This window comes from Xenia sp. Carnegie-2017, unplaced genomic scaffold (genome assembly GCF_021976095.1).
Source record: "Xenia sp. Carnegie-2017 unplaced genomic scaffold, XeniaSp_v1 HiC_scaffold_23, whole genome shotgun sequence".
Taxonomy (NCBI): domain Eukaryota; kingdom Metazoa; phylum Cnidaria; class Anthozoa; order Malacalcyonacea; family Xeniidae; genus Xenia; species Xenia sp. Carnegie-2017.
Genome location: NW_025813486.1, coordinates 20,306,681 through 20,321,142, shown reverse-complemented (window position 1 = coordinate 20,321,142; position 14,462 = coordinate 20,306,681). Strand labels below are relative to the sequence as shown.

The 14,462-nt window shown below is 36.5% G+C and overlaps 3 protein-coding genes across 3 annotated transcripts; 1 reads left to right on the top strand and 2 right to left on the bottom strand.

The window, feature by feature from the left end:
* Positions 1-46: 46 nt before the first annotated feature.
* LOC124449624 lies at positions 47-5,744 on the top strand. Its single transcript, XM_047000565.1, has 6 exons — positions 47-279; positions 1,356-1,810; positions 1,887-3,212; positions 3,677-3,860; positions 5,048-5,254; positions 5,406-5,744. The coding sequence occupies exons 1-3, from the start codon at positions 72-74 to the stop codon at positions 2,892-2,894; spliced, it is 1,671 nt and encodes a 556-aa protein (XP_046856521.1). The 5' UTR covers positions 47-71; the 3' UTR covers positions 2,895-3,212; positions 3,677-3,860; positions 5,048-5,254; positions 5,406-5,744.
* LOC124449625 (putative uncharacterized protein MYH16) lies at positions 5,279-7,645 on the bottom strand. The gene is made up of 5 exons (XM_047000566.1): positions 7,586-7,645; positions 7,302-7,520; positions 6,402-6,554; positions 5,805-6,327; positions 5,279-5,556 (listed from the first exon to the last, which is right to left on the bottom strand). Exons 1-5 carry the CDS (start codon positions 7,643-7,645, stop codon positions 5,462-5,464), a joined length of 1,050 nt encoding a protein of 349 aa, XP_046856522.1. The 3' UTR covers positions 5,279-5,461.
* Positions 7,646-12,476: 4,831 nt separating this feature from the next.
* Positions 12,477-14,390, bottom strand: LOC124449627 (caspase recruitment domain-containing protein 9-like). The gene is made up of 2 exons (XM_047000568.1): positions 13,377-14,390; positions 12,477-12,763 (listed from the first exon to the last, which is right to left on the bottom strand). Exons 1-2 carry the CDS (start codon positions 13,663-13,665, stop codon positions 12,690-12,692), a joined length of 363 nt encoding a protein of 120 aa, XP_046856524.1. The 5' UTR covers positions 13,666-14,390; the 3' UTR covers positions 12,477-12,689.
* Positions 14,391-14,462: the final 72 nt, after the last annotated feature.

Here is a 14,462-nt window from a genome sequence, read left to right as displayed (position 1 = left end):
AGATTGCGCAATGTTAAATACAAACAATTCATACGGTTCTCCACCTCGACGCACAATTTTCCATTGAGGAAATGTTCTCACTTGTATCATTGTGTGATACGGGATCGCGGTTCCGTGGAAAAGAAGTCCTTTCTGAATTTATAGACAGAGCAAAGATTTCTAAAGTTTGGGTGCTTGTCAATCATGTATTTTTGACTGTGAAAGAAGACAAATGTCTATACACGTTTTATCTTGTACCTCAAACAAAATGGTATCGCCCCGTAACTACGAGCGTAGACGGTTGGTCTTTGAATAATTTTATAATTCTCCCTAGAAACGCATTTCTTAATGTATTCATATCCATTTTTCTTTGTTTTATTTCGATAGAAGTTTATATTGTTCGTGATTCAAGATTGATTGAGCAATTTTTCTGTTATTGGAAACTTGCTTTCAGTTGTTGAATTATTGTGCGAACGTTATTTGTTTTTTGGGAACGACTTATAATTCACGTTGTATATTCAGGCCATATAGAAGCCATTCGTATTTGCCTTGGTCCGTTGGCCAACGTGCATTATGTCATGTGACTATCAAACCCGGACCTGGCACCAATGTGTGGCTAGGAGGGGCAAATGGGGGATAATAGGAACATGTTAAAATACCACAATTATCAATACTTACAAATGATACTATAATGCATGTGATGATGACCGTGCTTCACTTTAATTTTAATGACGAAATTAAAAATATTTGATGAAATCTTGACAGATAGAACAAGTAATATCATAAATTGTGGTCATGAGTTTGTTAGTTCCTGCTCATTGCGAACCCTGCATGGACCTTATACTGTAAATTTTGCACTTATTGATGTACCCTACTAACCTTGCATTATCCTTCTCAACTGATGTACCCTACTAACCTTGCATTGCCCTTCTCAACTGATGTACCCTACTAACCTTGCATTATCCTTCTTAACTGATGTACCCTACTAACCTTGCATTACCCTTCTTAACTGATGTACCCTGCTAACCTTGCATTACTCTTCTCAACTGATGTACCCTGCTAACCTTGCATATTACCCTTCTCAACTGATGTACCCTGCTAACCTTGCATTACCCTTCTCAACTGATGTACCCTACTAACCTTGCATATTACCCTTCTCAACTGATGTACCCTGCTAACCTTGCATATTACCCTTCTCAACTGATGTACCCTGCTAACCTTGCATTACCCTTCTCAACTGATGTACCCTACTAACCTTGCATTACCCTTCTCAACTGATGTACCCTACTAACCTTGCATTTCCCTTCTTAATAGATGTACCCTGCTAACCTTGCATTACCCTTCTTCACTAACTGATGTACCCTAAAATTACCTAGATTGTATTTTGGAGAGAAATGCCGATTCAGTTGTTGATATAGTATGCCTGAAAAATCAGCCTTCATTACTGCTCATTGTATATAAGAATGGAGTTACAGGTTTCTGGGAATTTCTTCAACCATCCTTGACGTGGTTCAAACATAAAACCATCCAACTTAGCAATGCAAAGAATTCTGAAGTAATGACTGTAAAATGGCATGAAGCAACGACCATTCTGTTTTGGTGTGAAAAAAGAGGGCATGCTGTTGATTCATATTGTGTGTGTTGTCGAAATATCTACATGAAGTACAATGAAGGCAAACTCACAATTGAGACTGGTGCAACCCAAGCAATATTACACAATTGTGTTTCAGTTAATATCTTTGCCTTTGATGGTGGTGTTTGCATTCAGCCATGTATGGTTTACTTGGAAAACATTCTTATATTTTGGTGTGATGAATGTGAAAATATCCAGGTATTCAATCGAAATAAGTTTAGCTTGAGCAAATGACTTCCTGCATCTTTATGAACTGTATTTTTTGCTTTTCAAGGCTGCAACGATCAAGGAGGGCAAAGTTCAAGAATCTGTTTTAAATTTGTCAGATTTTCGTGATATTTCCGCAGCTTTGGTAGGGGCTTGGATTGAAGATTACGACGAAGGAACAACAAGCGACATTGCCTTGACTGTTCATCCAACATCAAAAGAATTGCTTATGTTGAGCAAGTCCGATTGTGTATTTCGTCTTTCTTACTGTGCCACTTTAATAAAGCTAGAATGTATGAGTCGTCTAAGATATTTACCAGTGTGTATCAAGGAAAATTCTAAACACATCAGCGTGTTTGCAAATGGTTTACTATTTGGATTGATCGACAGGCAATCTTGTTTACATATCTACGATGTTACAAGCGGTAAACTTTTACAAACCATGCGCGAGTTCGATGGTGTTGCTCATGAACGCACTGTCTTGTCTTGTAGTGCGGATGATGGCTTGAACACGTTTTGGTCTTCACGCGGTATTTGGTTGTTAACCTGTTTGTCTTTTAAAGATATAATTGAACAAGCAAAACGTTCAGAAAATAACCTGATATTACGGTATGAGGATGAAAAGCAGTTGAATACGAGAGCCGTTGATTCACGAAGGACAGCAGAACATTTTCCGAGCAAAAGGCAAGATTTAACCAAAAAAAGACACAGTTTTCTTGAACGAAAGAACGATCTTGAAGGAAAGAACGATGCCAATACTGCGGTCGCGTTTGTTAACGGAACTACCGATGCTAACATTGATTTAATTGACGTCGTTAACTGGCTATCTTTCTACGGTCTCAAATCCTCGTCACTTTCCCTTCTTTTTCAATATGTTATGCAATCGAGACAAATTGATTCAAAAGTCCCTAAAATTGTATTAGAGCTGTTACAGTCGTTGGCTAAAGATGTTTTAGGGAGCTCGTCGTTAATGTGGAGTTTTTTTGAAGAGGATTTAGAGCTTAGAGATAAATGTAGGAATGAGATGAGGGAATTTCTGGACGAGGTTGATCAAAATCATCTTCAACAACACTAGAGACGATTTACACTCCGACTTCGAACGTTTTGACATTTTTAAAAACATTGCAAGAGCGTTGGTTAGAACAGACAATAGTTTCTATGGGTGATCTAAGATCGTTGGGGAAGGTCTACAATAAAAACATTGCAGAGATATTTAATTCGTCAGTTAAAACGTTCTTTCAGAAACCGATGATTCGATGGCGCTACAGGAAATTGAACTACTAAATCTTCAACATCCCGAGCTCTTAGTTAAAGTGTTTTATGAAGTGAGCGAAGATAATCTGGGTTTGGAGGACGGACCGTTGTTCTCAGACAATATTACTGATCTATTAAGGTGAGAGTGTTGCTCGGTTAGTCAAGATTTAAATTTCCTCATTTTTAAAAATATATGTAAATAGTATTGTTTGTTTAATTAAGTTGTAGCGCCATTAAATAGACAATGAAGAATCGTGCCTTTGCCATACACCTCCATTTGTCTACTTGGATTCCATCATTGCTTGCTTCTCTGAACTAACTTTAACGCACTCATCGGTTGCTTTACTCGAGGGCTGGTCACCTTATCTAGCCTTGGTTACAACGCGTCCCAACGAAATACTATTATACCAAGCAATTAAACAGAAAAATTTTGATTTGTATTAAATGGAGCACACTTCTAAAAAGTATTTACAATCATAACGTTAGATTAACAGAATTTGACAAACAAGGGACCGTGGCACACGCTAAGTCTCTCACTCTCTTTCTCTGTCTCGTACAAATGTTTGCGTCTTTTACATTCAGTTTTCCGTCTTTCATTTCCAGGACGGAGCTGAGAGACCGAAAGTGGAAGCGTCGACAAAACGAAGAAAATGCGATATTATTAGGAATCTTTTTCCAACTTCTTCATCGTTATCAACCTTTGCGGTTGTATGATGTACTCGACCTGTCAAGACAATATATCAACGAAGGAGCTAATAAGGATCAGACTACGCAACAGGAAATGAAGGTTAAACCATCACCTCGACATTAGCTATCAATTGTTTGTGTTTCTATGATCTGCACGAAGTTTTGAGTCTTTATAAACTTTTTCCTTTATTTCAACACAGTGGCGGATCTAGGGTTAGTCAAAAGAAATTACAGCAGCACATTTTGGCATATATTTACATTTCTACGGCCCTTTGAAGTATATCCATTGGTGAAATTTTTATATTCTTTAGAAATTCAAAACCAATAGTGTTTTTCTGAAAGTACTTGAATATAAAATTAAGGAGCTATAGTTTATTTTGACTAACGCTGAACCGTTACTGTTTCAAATGTAAGTTATAAAAGAGGGCTGTGCAATCTCCAGTTTTTTTAGCTCCTGTTCAAACAGAAGTCAACATGTGTCAACGCAGTGTTGAGCCATGCATAAAACGATTATTTTCATGCAAGTTTTTCCATTTTAGCCGATAGTTATCGTTCGTTGATACAAAAATGTTTTGATCAGACACGTTTACCGAAGTCTGACAGTATTTTGCAGCACAAATAACTGCTGCCTGGGTTTTGCCGGAGATGAACAAACTCCGGCTCCGGAAGGCAAAAAACGCCGCAGTTCCCCCCTAACTCTGACCTTAAGTGCACAGCACTATTATAAAGTGAAAACTTACAACAACTCGTGCCAACGTTTGCTAGCACTTACATGATAGTACCAATCCTCAGCCCTGTCATGGAGTTTAGCATATTTCCTGACTGCCCACTCCAATATCAAAGAATATTTAAATTCTTAGATATAAGGGATAGAGTATTTAGAAAGATTCTTCTCTTTGAAATCTCTGAAGGAAAAATGACCTGAGATTTCTTGTTTTCAAAATTAAATGATGTATGCCTACATTTTCACTCAGTTGCGAAACCTTTCTTGATAAAACGCACAATTATCAAATAAAACGAAACCTTCCTTGATATAACGCACAATTATCAAATAAAACGAAACCTTCGTTGATAAAACGCACAATTGTCAAATAAAACGAAACCTTCCTTGATATAACGCACAATTATCAAATAAAACGAAACCTTTCTTATACCTTCCGCTTATTTCCTACTGTAGTCGCCAGTTCTCCAGTACGTTTTAACTAACTGACGACCATCCTTTTGGAACCGATTTAAAAATCGCATACGACGCTTTCTTTACATTTACGATAATTTACTTATTTCTAGGAATGCGTTCGTGACTTCTTCGCGGATTTTCTACCCAATATTTGGAGCGAAGATTGTGGCAAAAATCAAATCGTGATACAAGCGGACATTTTTCGTCAACTTGGCGCAACGCAAGATGCCCTTGAGATGTTGCTTCAAAAGCAACTCTGGCAAGAGGCGCTTGAGTTTTATGACGGCATACTCCGATCCTCTACGACCAGTCACGAGGTAACGCAAGTACATTTCTAGTGATTGTTGTTTTCGATTTTTGAAATAATTAAGTTTGTTTACTTATGGCTAATAATGTATCTAATGAGAAATATTAATTGTATTTAAAAGGGACTGTATATTGTATATACTCTTGTTTTCTGTCGTTAAGATCTCTTTATTTTACCACACGCTTCTCGCGGGTGTGCTGCGTGGCTCGGGAATGCGTCAACGCAAATTACTACATGAAGTTTTTGCAAGAAAGCCGCCATCAATGGAAGTTGCAGTTTTTCTTGAGAGTTGCTTGAGAAATACATCGGACTCTGAAATGCAAAACGTGTTCGTTGAAAACTGTTTTAGTGTTGGTGATGCAAAGAAAACGCTTTCAACGTTTCTTTTAAAAGCGTGAAACACGTTCGCAAACATTTACATGTTGATATGAAAAATGCGTACATTGAAATAAATATGAAATAATTGTTAAAAAGAATAAAATGATTGATGTAACACTATAGATAACGTATAACTTTATTGTTGTCTGTGTGACCATTAATAATACGCCCATCGGCCTCACCATTTTCATCCCCATTTACTCTTTGTACCCTTTCATGTTCCCCGTTATGCATAATCGTAGCGGAGCTCGTGGTAAAGGTCGCTTCTTCAGTGTGTTCTTCGGTCAAAGTTGAAGATTGACCTAAACTTTCATTACTTGACCATCTGGATACGGTGTCGTCACGACCGTTTTGTTTCATCTTAATGGGCATGCGCGTTAAACCTTTACGATCCAGTCCTCCCTCTTTTGAAGTTGCGTCCCTTAGAGGGCTTGTGGGGGAGCGGTGCGAGTGGAGAAAAGGGTAGACCATATGCTCGGTACGGGGTAGGGAACTACCCATGTAAACAGGGGATGTGGGAAAATTTGGTGGGTCAGGATTACCAAAGAGAGTAGACGGTGACGTCACGCGACGTTTGATGCTTTCAACTATGGTATTAGATGAAGATCGTTTGGTGTTTCCGCTTTCGACGGGTAAATTACCCTGTGCTTCCTTTTTTAAATCATTCGTGATGTTTATTTCACATTGGGATATCACACTTTGTTCCTTCGTTGAAAAAAAAACATTTAAAATAACGTTTAAGGATCAACTAACGTCAAGCAAGAGCACATTTCACTCACTTTGTCTCTGCTGATTTCATTCAGTTGATCCTCTTCGATCCCGTACTTTCCTTTCATTTCATGAAGTTGTCGCAAAGTTTGTCGATACTTCATTTTAACGTGGTTTATCTCTTCCTCCATGACGTCACATCTGGCCACAATTTCATCAAAATTCTTGGTTGGAGAACAATTGAATCCGTTAAAATTATAATATGGTCGCGAGTTGCGCGATCAAATTCATGCAACTATATAAAATAAAGCAAATTCCGAAGAGGGACATCTCGTTTTCTTGATATTCAAGATATTACAAGAGTTTGAAACAAAATAATGTGTAATATTTCGTCTTTATTCCAAAGACATCATCAGACTTATGGTTCAAAAACCCTCTTCGGAATTTGCTTTATTTTGTATTATTTGAAATTGTCTGCTTGTCCTGGTTATGCAACTATATTATTGCCGTGATTATAAAAAGTGAAAAAGTGTTTTTAATTTGCCGCGATGTGATTGGGGGTGCATCGCAAAAATCTTGAGTATCTACTAGTATCCATCTAATCTTGAGTAACTACTAGTATCCATCTAATCTTGAGTATCTAAAAATGGGCTGGAGCCTATTTTTTACAGGAAAGTCTTTACTTGACGGAAAAGCCCACAGTTTTTACCGCAACAACTTTTGTCGTCCGCTATCAGTTTATAGAAAGACTTTTTATACATGTTTACAAAGCTAAGGGTGTTACCCCCGTCCCAATCCCCTAATATGCACCCTCTGTATGATCAGTCCAAAATTCTATATTGTCATTCGGGGAGGGGGACATAGAATAACAGGCAACAAATTTACTTCCTTCACGTCGATTTAGATTTCTCGCATGGAAAATTTCAAGTAGAATTAAACACCACAAAGCAAGCAAGCATGAAAAGGCATACCTTTAATTGTAAAATCTTTTCTTCGATTGCAGCATCTTGTCTCTCTTTTATTTCATTACATTTCCTGAAAGCTTGATCGCGTTCTAAGAAAGCTTTATCGCGGTCCAGTATTGCTTCGCGTCTCGCAGTGAACGCACCGTCTCGCTGCCTTTTAAGAGTTTGTCTGTCTTGCTCCAAATGGCGCACGCGATCTTTAAGATCAGCGGCATTCAACTGTACCTGTGCGAAAAAATCTTAGATGAAACATACAATAATTAAGAGGAAATAAAACGAAAGTGACTTACTTCGTTCATTTCTTCTCGACATTTCATAAGTTCCTCTTGCAAAGTTCCATAGTCGGCCATTATGTCTGTGTGGTCACTCAGTGTCTTCTTTTTTCTCGTTCTCAACGATATCATATCGCGTCTAAAAATATTGTAGAATACAAAAAACAATCGCGTCTAAAACATTATATGACATACTGAATAGGAAAAGAGAGTTTATATGACATAAGATCACTCCAGATGAAGACATTAGACTGGAGTATATAAGTACTAAAATTTCAACATCCGATCACCACTGATGAAGACATTAGACTGGAGTATATAAGAACTAAAATTTCAACATCAGATCACTACTGAGGAAGACATTAGACTGGAGTATATAAGTACTAAAATTTCAACATCAGATCACTCCTGATGAAGACACTAGGTTGGAGTAAACAAGAACTCAAGTTTCAACATCAGATCACTCCAGATGAAGACACTAGACTGGATTATATAAGAACTTAAGATTTAACATCAGATCACTACTGATAAAGACACTAGACTAGAGTATATAAGAACTTAAGTTTCAACATCAGATCACTACTGATAAAGACACTAGACTAGAGTATATAAAAACTAAAGTTTCAACATCAGATCACTCCTGATGAAGACACTAGACTGGATTATATAAGAACTTAAGATTTAACATCAGATCACTACTGATAAAGACACTAGACTAGAGTATATAAGAACTTAAGTTTCAACATAAGATCACTCCTGATGAAGACACTAAATTTAGGAACAAACGCGATCACAACATTAGATAACTTTTCTTATACAAAGAAGGACAGCCACTGAAATTCATCAGTCATTATTTTCTACCTTTAATGCTTCGGTCCATTTTTTAAGTTCGTCCAATTCTTCCTGTAAATGGTCTTTTCTTCGCGAAGCCTCATGTTGTGAAATTGACATTCGCGGTATTTTCTCGTCGTTAATTCAGCATTCTTGATTTCATTTCCTTGTCGCTCGACACGTTCGCTCAAACGCATCGACTCGCATTTCTTGCGTTGATAACTCTCGTTCATCTGAAGGAGGAAAGAAAAAAAAAGTAAAAATGACAATTTCTGTGAAATTACTATTGCAAAATAACACGTATTTAGCTTCGTTATCAATGAAAATTAAAAGGATTAACTCGCAAAACTGCCAAGTTATTCGATGAAATAACTACTTTATGGTTGTTTGGATGGCATGCAAAACACTATAAATAAGTACGAAAAATATCACTCTTTTTTCGGCGTTTAGCTTTTTAAAAGGCCTATGCATGATAATTAAAAAGATGTTTACTGTGTTTGCACAGGCTTATGCAAACCGAGGAGACCTTTGGGAGAACCCGAGAGCAGAGTTCAAGACCGAAGGTCGAGGGTTGCACATGCTCGAGAGTTCTCAAAAACGTCTCCGAGGTTTGCATAAGCCAGCGCAAACACGAAAAACATCTTTTATTTCTTTTATAAAATAACAATAATGCGAAAAAGACAAGCATTTCAATTTTTCCTCTAAAATGTATTCATGATAGATTTGCATATTCTCTTTGACTGATTGATTGTTTTGATTGATTTGATTGGTTGAGTTCAGATGTGTTTTGCACAGGCTAATGCAAACATGGCTCTAGACCAATCACCGCACGCGTTTCGCTGCTTTTAATTTATAAAGTTAGAAGCTAACTCTTTCCTCTCTCTCTCTCCTCCCACGCGATAAGGAATATGAACACTTTTCATCGTGGGGAGAAAAGCAAAAATCAAATCTCGTTGATCAAGTGCTTATGACACAAAATTTTTAATCGTCTTGAATAAAAGATCTCCTAAAACTGCAATGGGCTTTCTTTTCCTAAAACTGCAATGGGCTTTCTTTTCCAAATCCTTTATTACGTGATTGCTTCAGAAATTATTATAGTTTTAGTGATAGGTAAATTGAACAATTTATATTCTGTCGTTTTCTAATTTATACTATGTTAAGATCATGTTTTATTTCGTTGATGCACTACAAATCTGCTTGGGTTTTATCAAATTTATTTTAATGCCAAGCTAACTGATAACGCACCTAACATAAAGCAAATTCGTTTACTTTTGGCTGACATAAATGCAAATAACTGATATGTTAATCAGAAAATGCTGAAAATACTCTGCATATCACAAAAACTTCGATAAAAACACAAAACTAGGCAAGCAAACATTGATATCAAAAGGAAAGTTCATTAAAGTTTACGAGATCTTTTATTTAAGATAATAAAAAATTTCGCATCACAATGAGTGCATTTCCCGACATTGTGATTGGTTGCTAAACGTATCAATAAAGAAAACAATATAACATTGTGGAAAAACGGGTTTTACGAACATTCAACGTATCTTTCGACGGCAGTTTTATAATATCAGTAAAATATACCAGTAAAGCATTTTAACAAAATATATTAATAAACTATCTCAAATTCTGACCTCTTCAACCATTTTATGAAGTTCGTCATTCTTCGCAAGTAAATTTTCATTTTTCTTATTTAACGCTGTGACTTCTTCCCTTGAACTCATGAGATTTGTTTGCAAGGCGATGATGTAAATGTCGCGGTCGGATATTTCTTTGCGCATGCTCTCAACAAACTGCGAGAACTGCGACCAATCGTTTGACTTTCCAGGTAAAGTGTTGACCTTTTGTTTGTTTATCTAAAAATGAGCATGCGATGATTTTTAAGATGATTTACTTTTCATGCGGTGTATATAGAAAATTTCATCAGCTTTTGACTTTTGTAGTTATGGAAAGGGAAAATGTTAAATGATGGAAAATGACCAGCCTACTTTACGCTAATTATTTGCCTGTCAGCCGACCCTAAAATCAGGCTTGAGTAAGTGTTAGTTTCACATGGCAAAAACACAACTCTTCAAGTTTAGTTTTGCTTTGACTTTCAATTACATTTGAGCTTTTCTGCTAAAATGTTGAAATAACGTTTCATTAAAAGGTGTCTCCTAGAAGTTACTTTCTATATTTTACCAAATATCAAAACAAGCGATATCTTTGCACTTGCGATCAAGTACATTGAAGAAATAGAGGTAAATTTGCAATTAGCCCGTTTTAAAAGCTCTTCAACTGCTCCGAATCTTTTTTATCTCATTCGTAAATATTTGACCGATAAAAAAACTTTTCTTGCACTAATTTTACTAGGTGTCTTGTCCTAAAATCAACGTATTCATCTAAAAACCTTTCTCTTTAATAAATCCACAGTTTCTTTTTGTCTTTCAAGGTCTGTCGTAGTCGTCTCGAGCTTTTCTTCAATATCCTTCTTGCGTTGAACGACTTGCTCGAATCTCCTCGACATCTCGTGCAAGTCTCCATACGTTCGCTCCAAATGTCGGGTAAGAATTTCAAGTTCACTATTGACCAGCGGTCCTACAAGACACAAAACAATGTCAACCGAAAACAGTGAAGTCTTACACAACGAGAGAGGCAGGTTTGCTAGTAAAAACTACGTTAGTAGTGTTTCCCTCGTAAAATAACGTTGTTGCGTTACGTTACATTACATTATAGAAACTGTTGCAGTTGTAATATTAAATTTTGAAAAATTTCCAAGTCAAATTCTTGTTCTTTGCAGTCATATTCACACGACTTTTGCATGAATGTTTCAAATTTCATTCGAAAGTTCAACACATTTTAGCGAACTTCATTCTTCATTCAATCAAATTGCCAAGTCAGGATCTAAGACCATAATGATTGCGTAATTGCTGCATTTGCTGCCCCACCCTCCCGGAGTGAGCCCTCACTGTGACTTTGAAAATATTACAACCCTCCCAGCTGTATAACACTGCAATTAGCTTATAATGCCATGCGGTTTAAACAAGTCATCTTCAGATTCGAAGAAGTCAAATAAAAAAAAAATCGCACAAATTTACTTTTTCCACTCTCGATGAAGTAAGTCATTAACAGTTGCGATGCGGTGGCTGAAGTCGAACTCAGAAGATGAAGATGACGGCGACATTGATATTTTAGAAACTCACAAAAATTTCTATCAGCAACTGGACACTTTTAAAATCAAAAACATTTAAAACTTCTTAACGGTAAAATTCACAAGTACGAACTTCATCAACCCTACATACAAATTCGATTAATGAACACCGCTCCCAAATCAGCGCGATATAAAAAGAAATGCCGCCCCCAAGTGAGCACCGCATGTTAGCTTTGTAAATTTAAAAAACATCGCGGCTCTTAATCAAGTAAACGTGGAATTTTTAATGGTGTTGTAAAAACCTAAATCACTATTTTTATCACTGAGCAGTGTCTAAATCGTAGTACATCACGAATGTCGTTGACGTCAGCAAAGGCCGAACACGACGACTCCAAGGACAAGTTAGTAAACACGCCCCTTCACGCCGTACCTGCAGTACCTGACAATGGACAAAGAAATTGTGTGGAATCATCGAACTTTAATCCAGATTTTTGAGACCTTATAAGCACTGCACGCTCCAAGTTTTTGCTGCTAAATTTATTACTGCGAACTTTACTTTCCAAACGTGACTCATTTCGTGCGGTTTTTAATGTAATGAAAGAGCTCAACTATTTTGTTCTTGCGACACTTTATTAAATTTGAAACATTTAACACCAGCAATAAGGTGGGCGTTTAGTAGGCGTTAAAAGAAAAAACTACAACCAAAAATTGTTGAAATCACCAATTTAACTAGTCCCAATCTCTCCACGCACGGCTCAATAAAAGTTCATTTTATGACAGTTTGTTAGCTAAAATGCGTGACCTTATCCCCAAACACGCGTGTTTGGCTTCACGCAAGCACAGCCTTGTTTATCTAAAGATAACATTCCAGTTGTGTTAAGAGCCGGTTGCTTGAACATTGTTTAGTGTGAACGTCACTTAATTAAAAATATATATAATCTTTTGTTTTCTTTGTCTAAAAATTGTAATTTTCATACATAACGTACATCATTACGAACAGAACCTTTTCTTTTAGCTTACAAAATATCGCATACAAATGATAATTTTTGAATAAAAGGCCTTACACGTTTTGACTTTGACGTACGACCAGCCAGCTAGCGCAACAATCACATGCAAATTTTGCATTCATGAATCAAGGAAAGTCTGAAAGAAAAGCTTTCAGCTCACACGCAAAAATTTACCTCCATCACCAATGAAAGATTTCTTGAGTTTCGTTAAGATTGGACTGGTTGCTATGAAACGAGAAAAATGTCGTATAAAAATTCAGTGACTAGGCTTTCTCGTGTATAACTACGGTAGACAAGTGCTAATTATTAAAGAAATTGACTATACTGTTAATTATCAATAATAATTTAAGTAACGATAATTGGCTATCGCATAGATCAATCAATGCTACTATTAAATTACTATTAAAGCAGAGAGAACGAAAGTAAAGGCTAAAACGATGTAAAAGTTAGTGAAATTATTGAATAATATGGGCCCTCAGTCACTAACTGCTGGAACAAACACGTAATAGTAATATGAAAAAAGCTCTTTGTTTCATAGAACGTTCCTTAGAAACTCCTCTCATAATAAAGTTAAGGAGGGCAAGTTCCTTTATTTCTTTCAAGCAAAAATTGCAGATAACGTTGCATGTTTAAAACAAACTTGTCAATATATCATTTAAACATATCTAAAAACCCTCAGACAATGCCATATTCTATAACTTGCTGTATTGTGACCACAGAGATTGTATAGATCAGCCCCTACACAGTAATCAAGAGAGATCAAGTTCTGAAACTTTACTATCCTGCCTATTTCGGTGCCAAAATAGTACCAAAATGAAAAATTAAGTCTAATTCTTACTCGCATCTGCCTGATTCCCAGTCAATTTCTCGTACAAAACAGGATGCTCCAGTTGTAGAGACTCCAGTAAGTGCTGATAAGCCATTGGCCCTTTCCTCGATAAAACATCGATAAATTTACCGATTTTTGAAGAGGTCGTCTTTTCACTGAGAATCAATTCACAATCTTCTCCGTCAAGGACTTCTTTATGACGAAGATAGTCAAAAACAAAGTTTCGATCAATTTGTAAATGTTGTATTATTTCTAAGCGTTTGGATTCAAGAATGTCCCGATAATCCTCTTTCTCCATGACTTTCTCATCAAAACCGTTAGTGTATTAATAACGCTTCAACCGTTAAAAAATGGCAGCGAAGATGATGCCAGAACGAAGCTTTTCAAATGACGCGTTCTTTATGAAGCGAATCTTACAGAGAGAAGTTGGTAGCACGCTACGACAAACCGTATAAGCCGTATTCAATACTTACGATGTTTATACTGAACCCACACGACCAACGCTCGGCTATTTTATTGAATGCCAAAAAGTCACTTCAAGCAAACGATAGTTTGGTCGATGCGTTATCATTCATATATTTTTGAGTCATCGTAAAACACAGCGTGTGTAATTAAGTGTACACTGATACAATCATATGACTTTAAGTGAATATTGTCGCCGTAGTTATTTAGCATTCCCTGTTGTTCTCACGTTCCAACGATTTGAATTTAACGTTCAGTAATTCCGATGTTTAAAGCAATTAAGATTGTTCTCGTTTCCACCGCTTTTAAATAATAAAAGAATCCTTGTTTTATTTTTGAGCACTCGTACGAGAGAAAAACGTGCGTTTTGACTTAAGTAAATATTTTGGCACATATGATTACAACACACAACACATGAATAAATTTCCCATATTCAAATTTAAGTAAAAGGAAACGCAACGACTTTTAAACTCTCAAACAAACATGTCACAACGAAACGAAATATCATTAGTCACTGTTGAACCCGGTTTAAATGAAAATAATCAATATATTCACAAAGCAAAATTCTCAAAGCAAAAAGCAGTTGAACAAATGCTTTCTCCTGCTTTTTCAAAACGTTTTTTGAAATTGTGA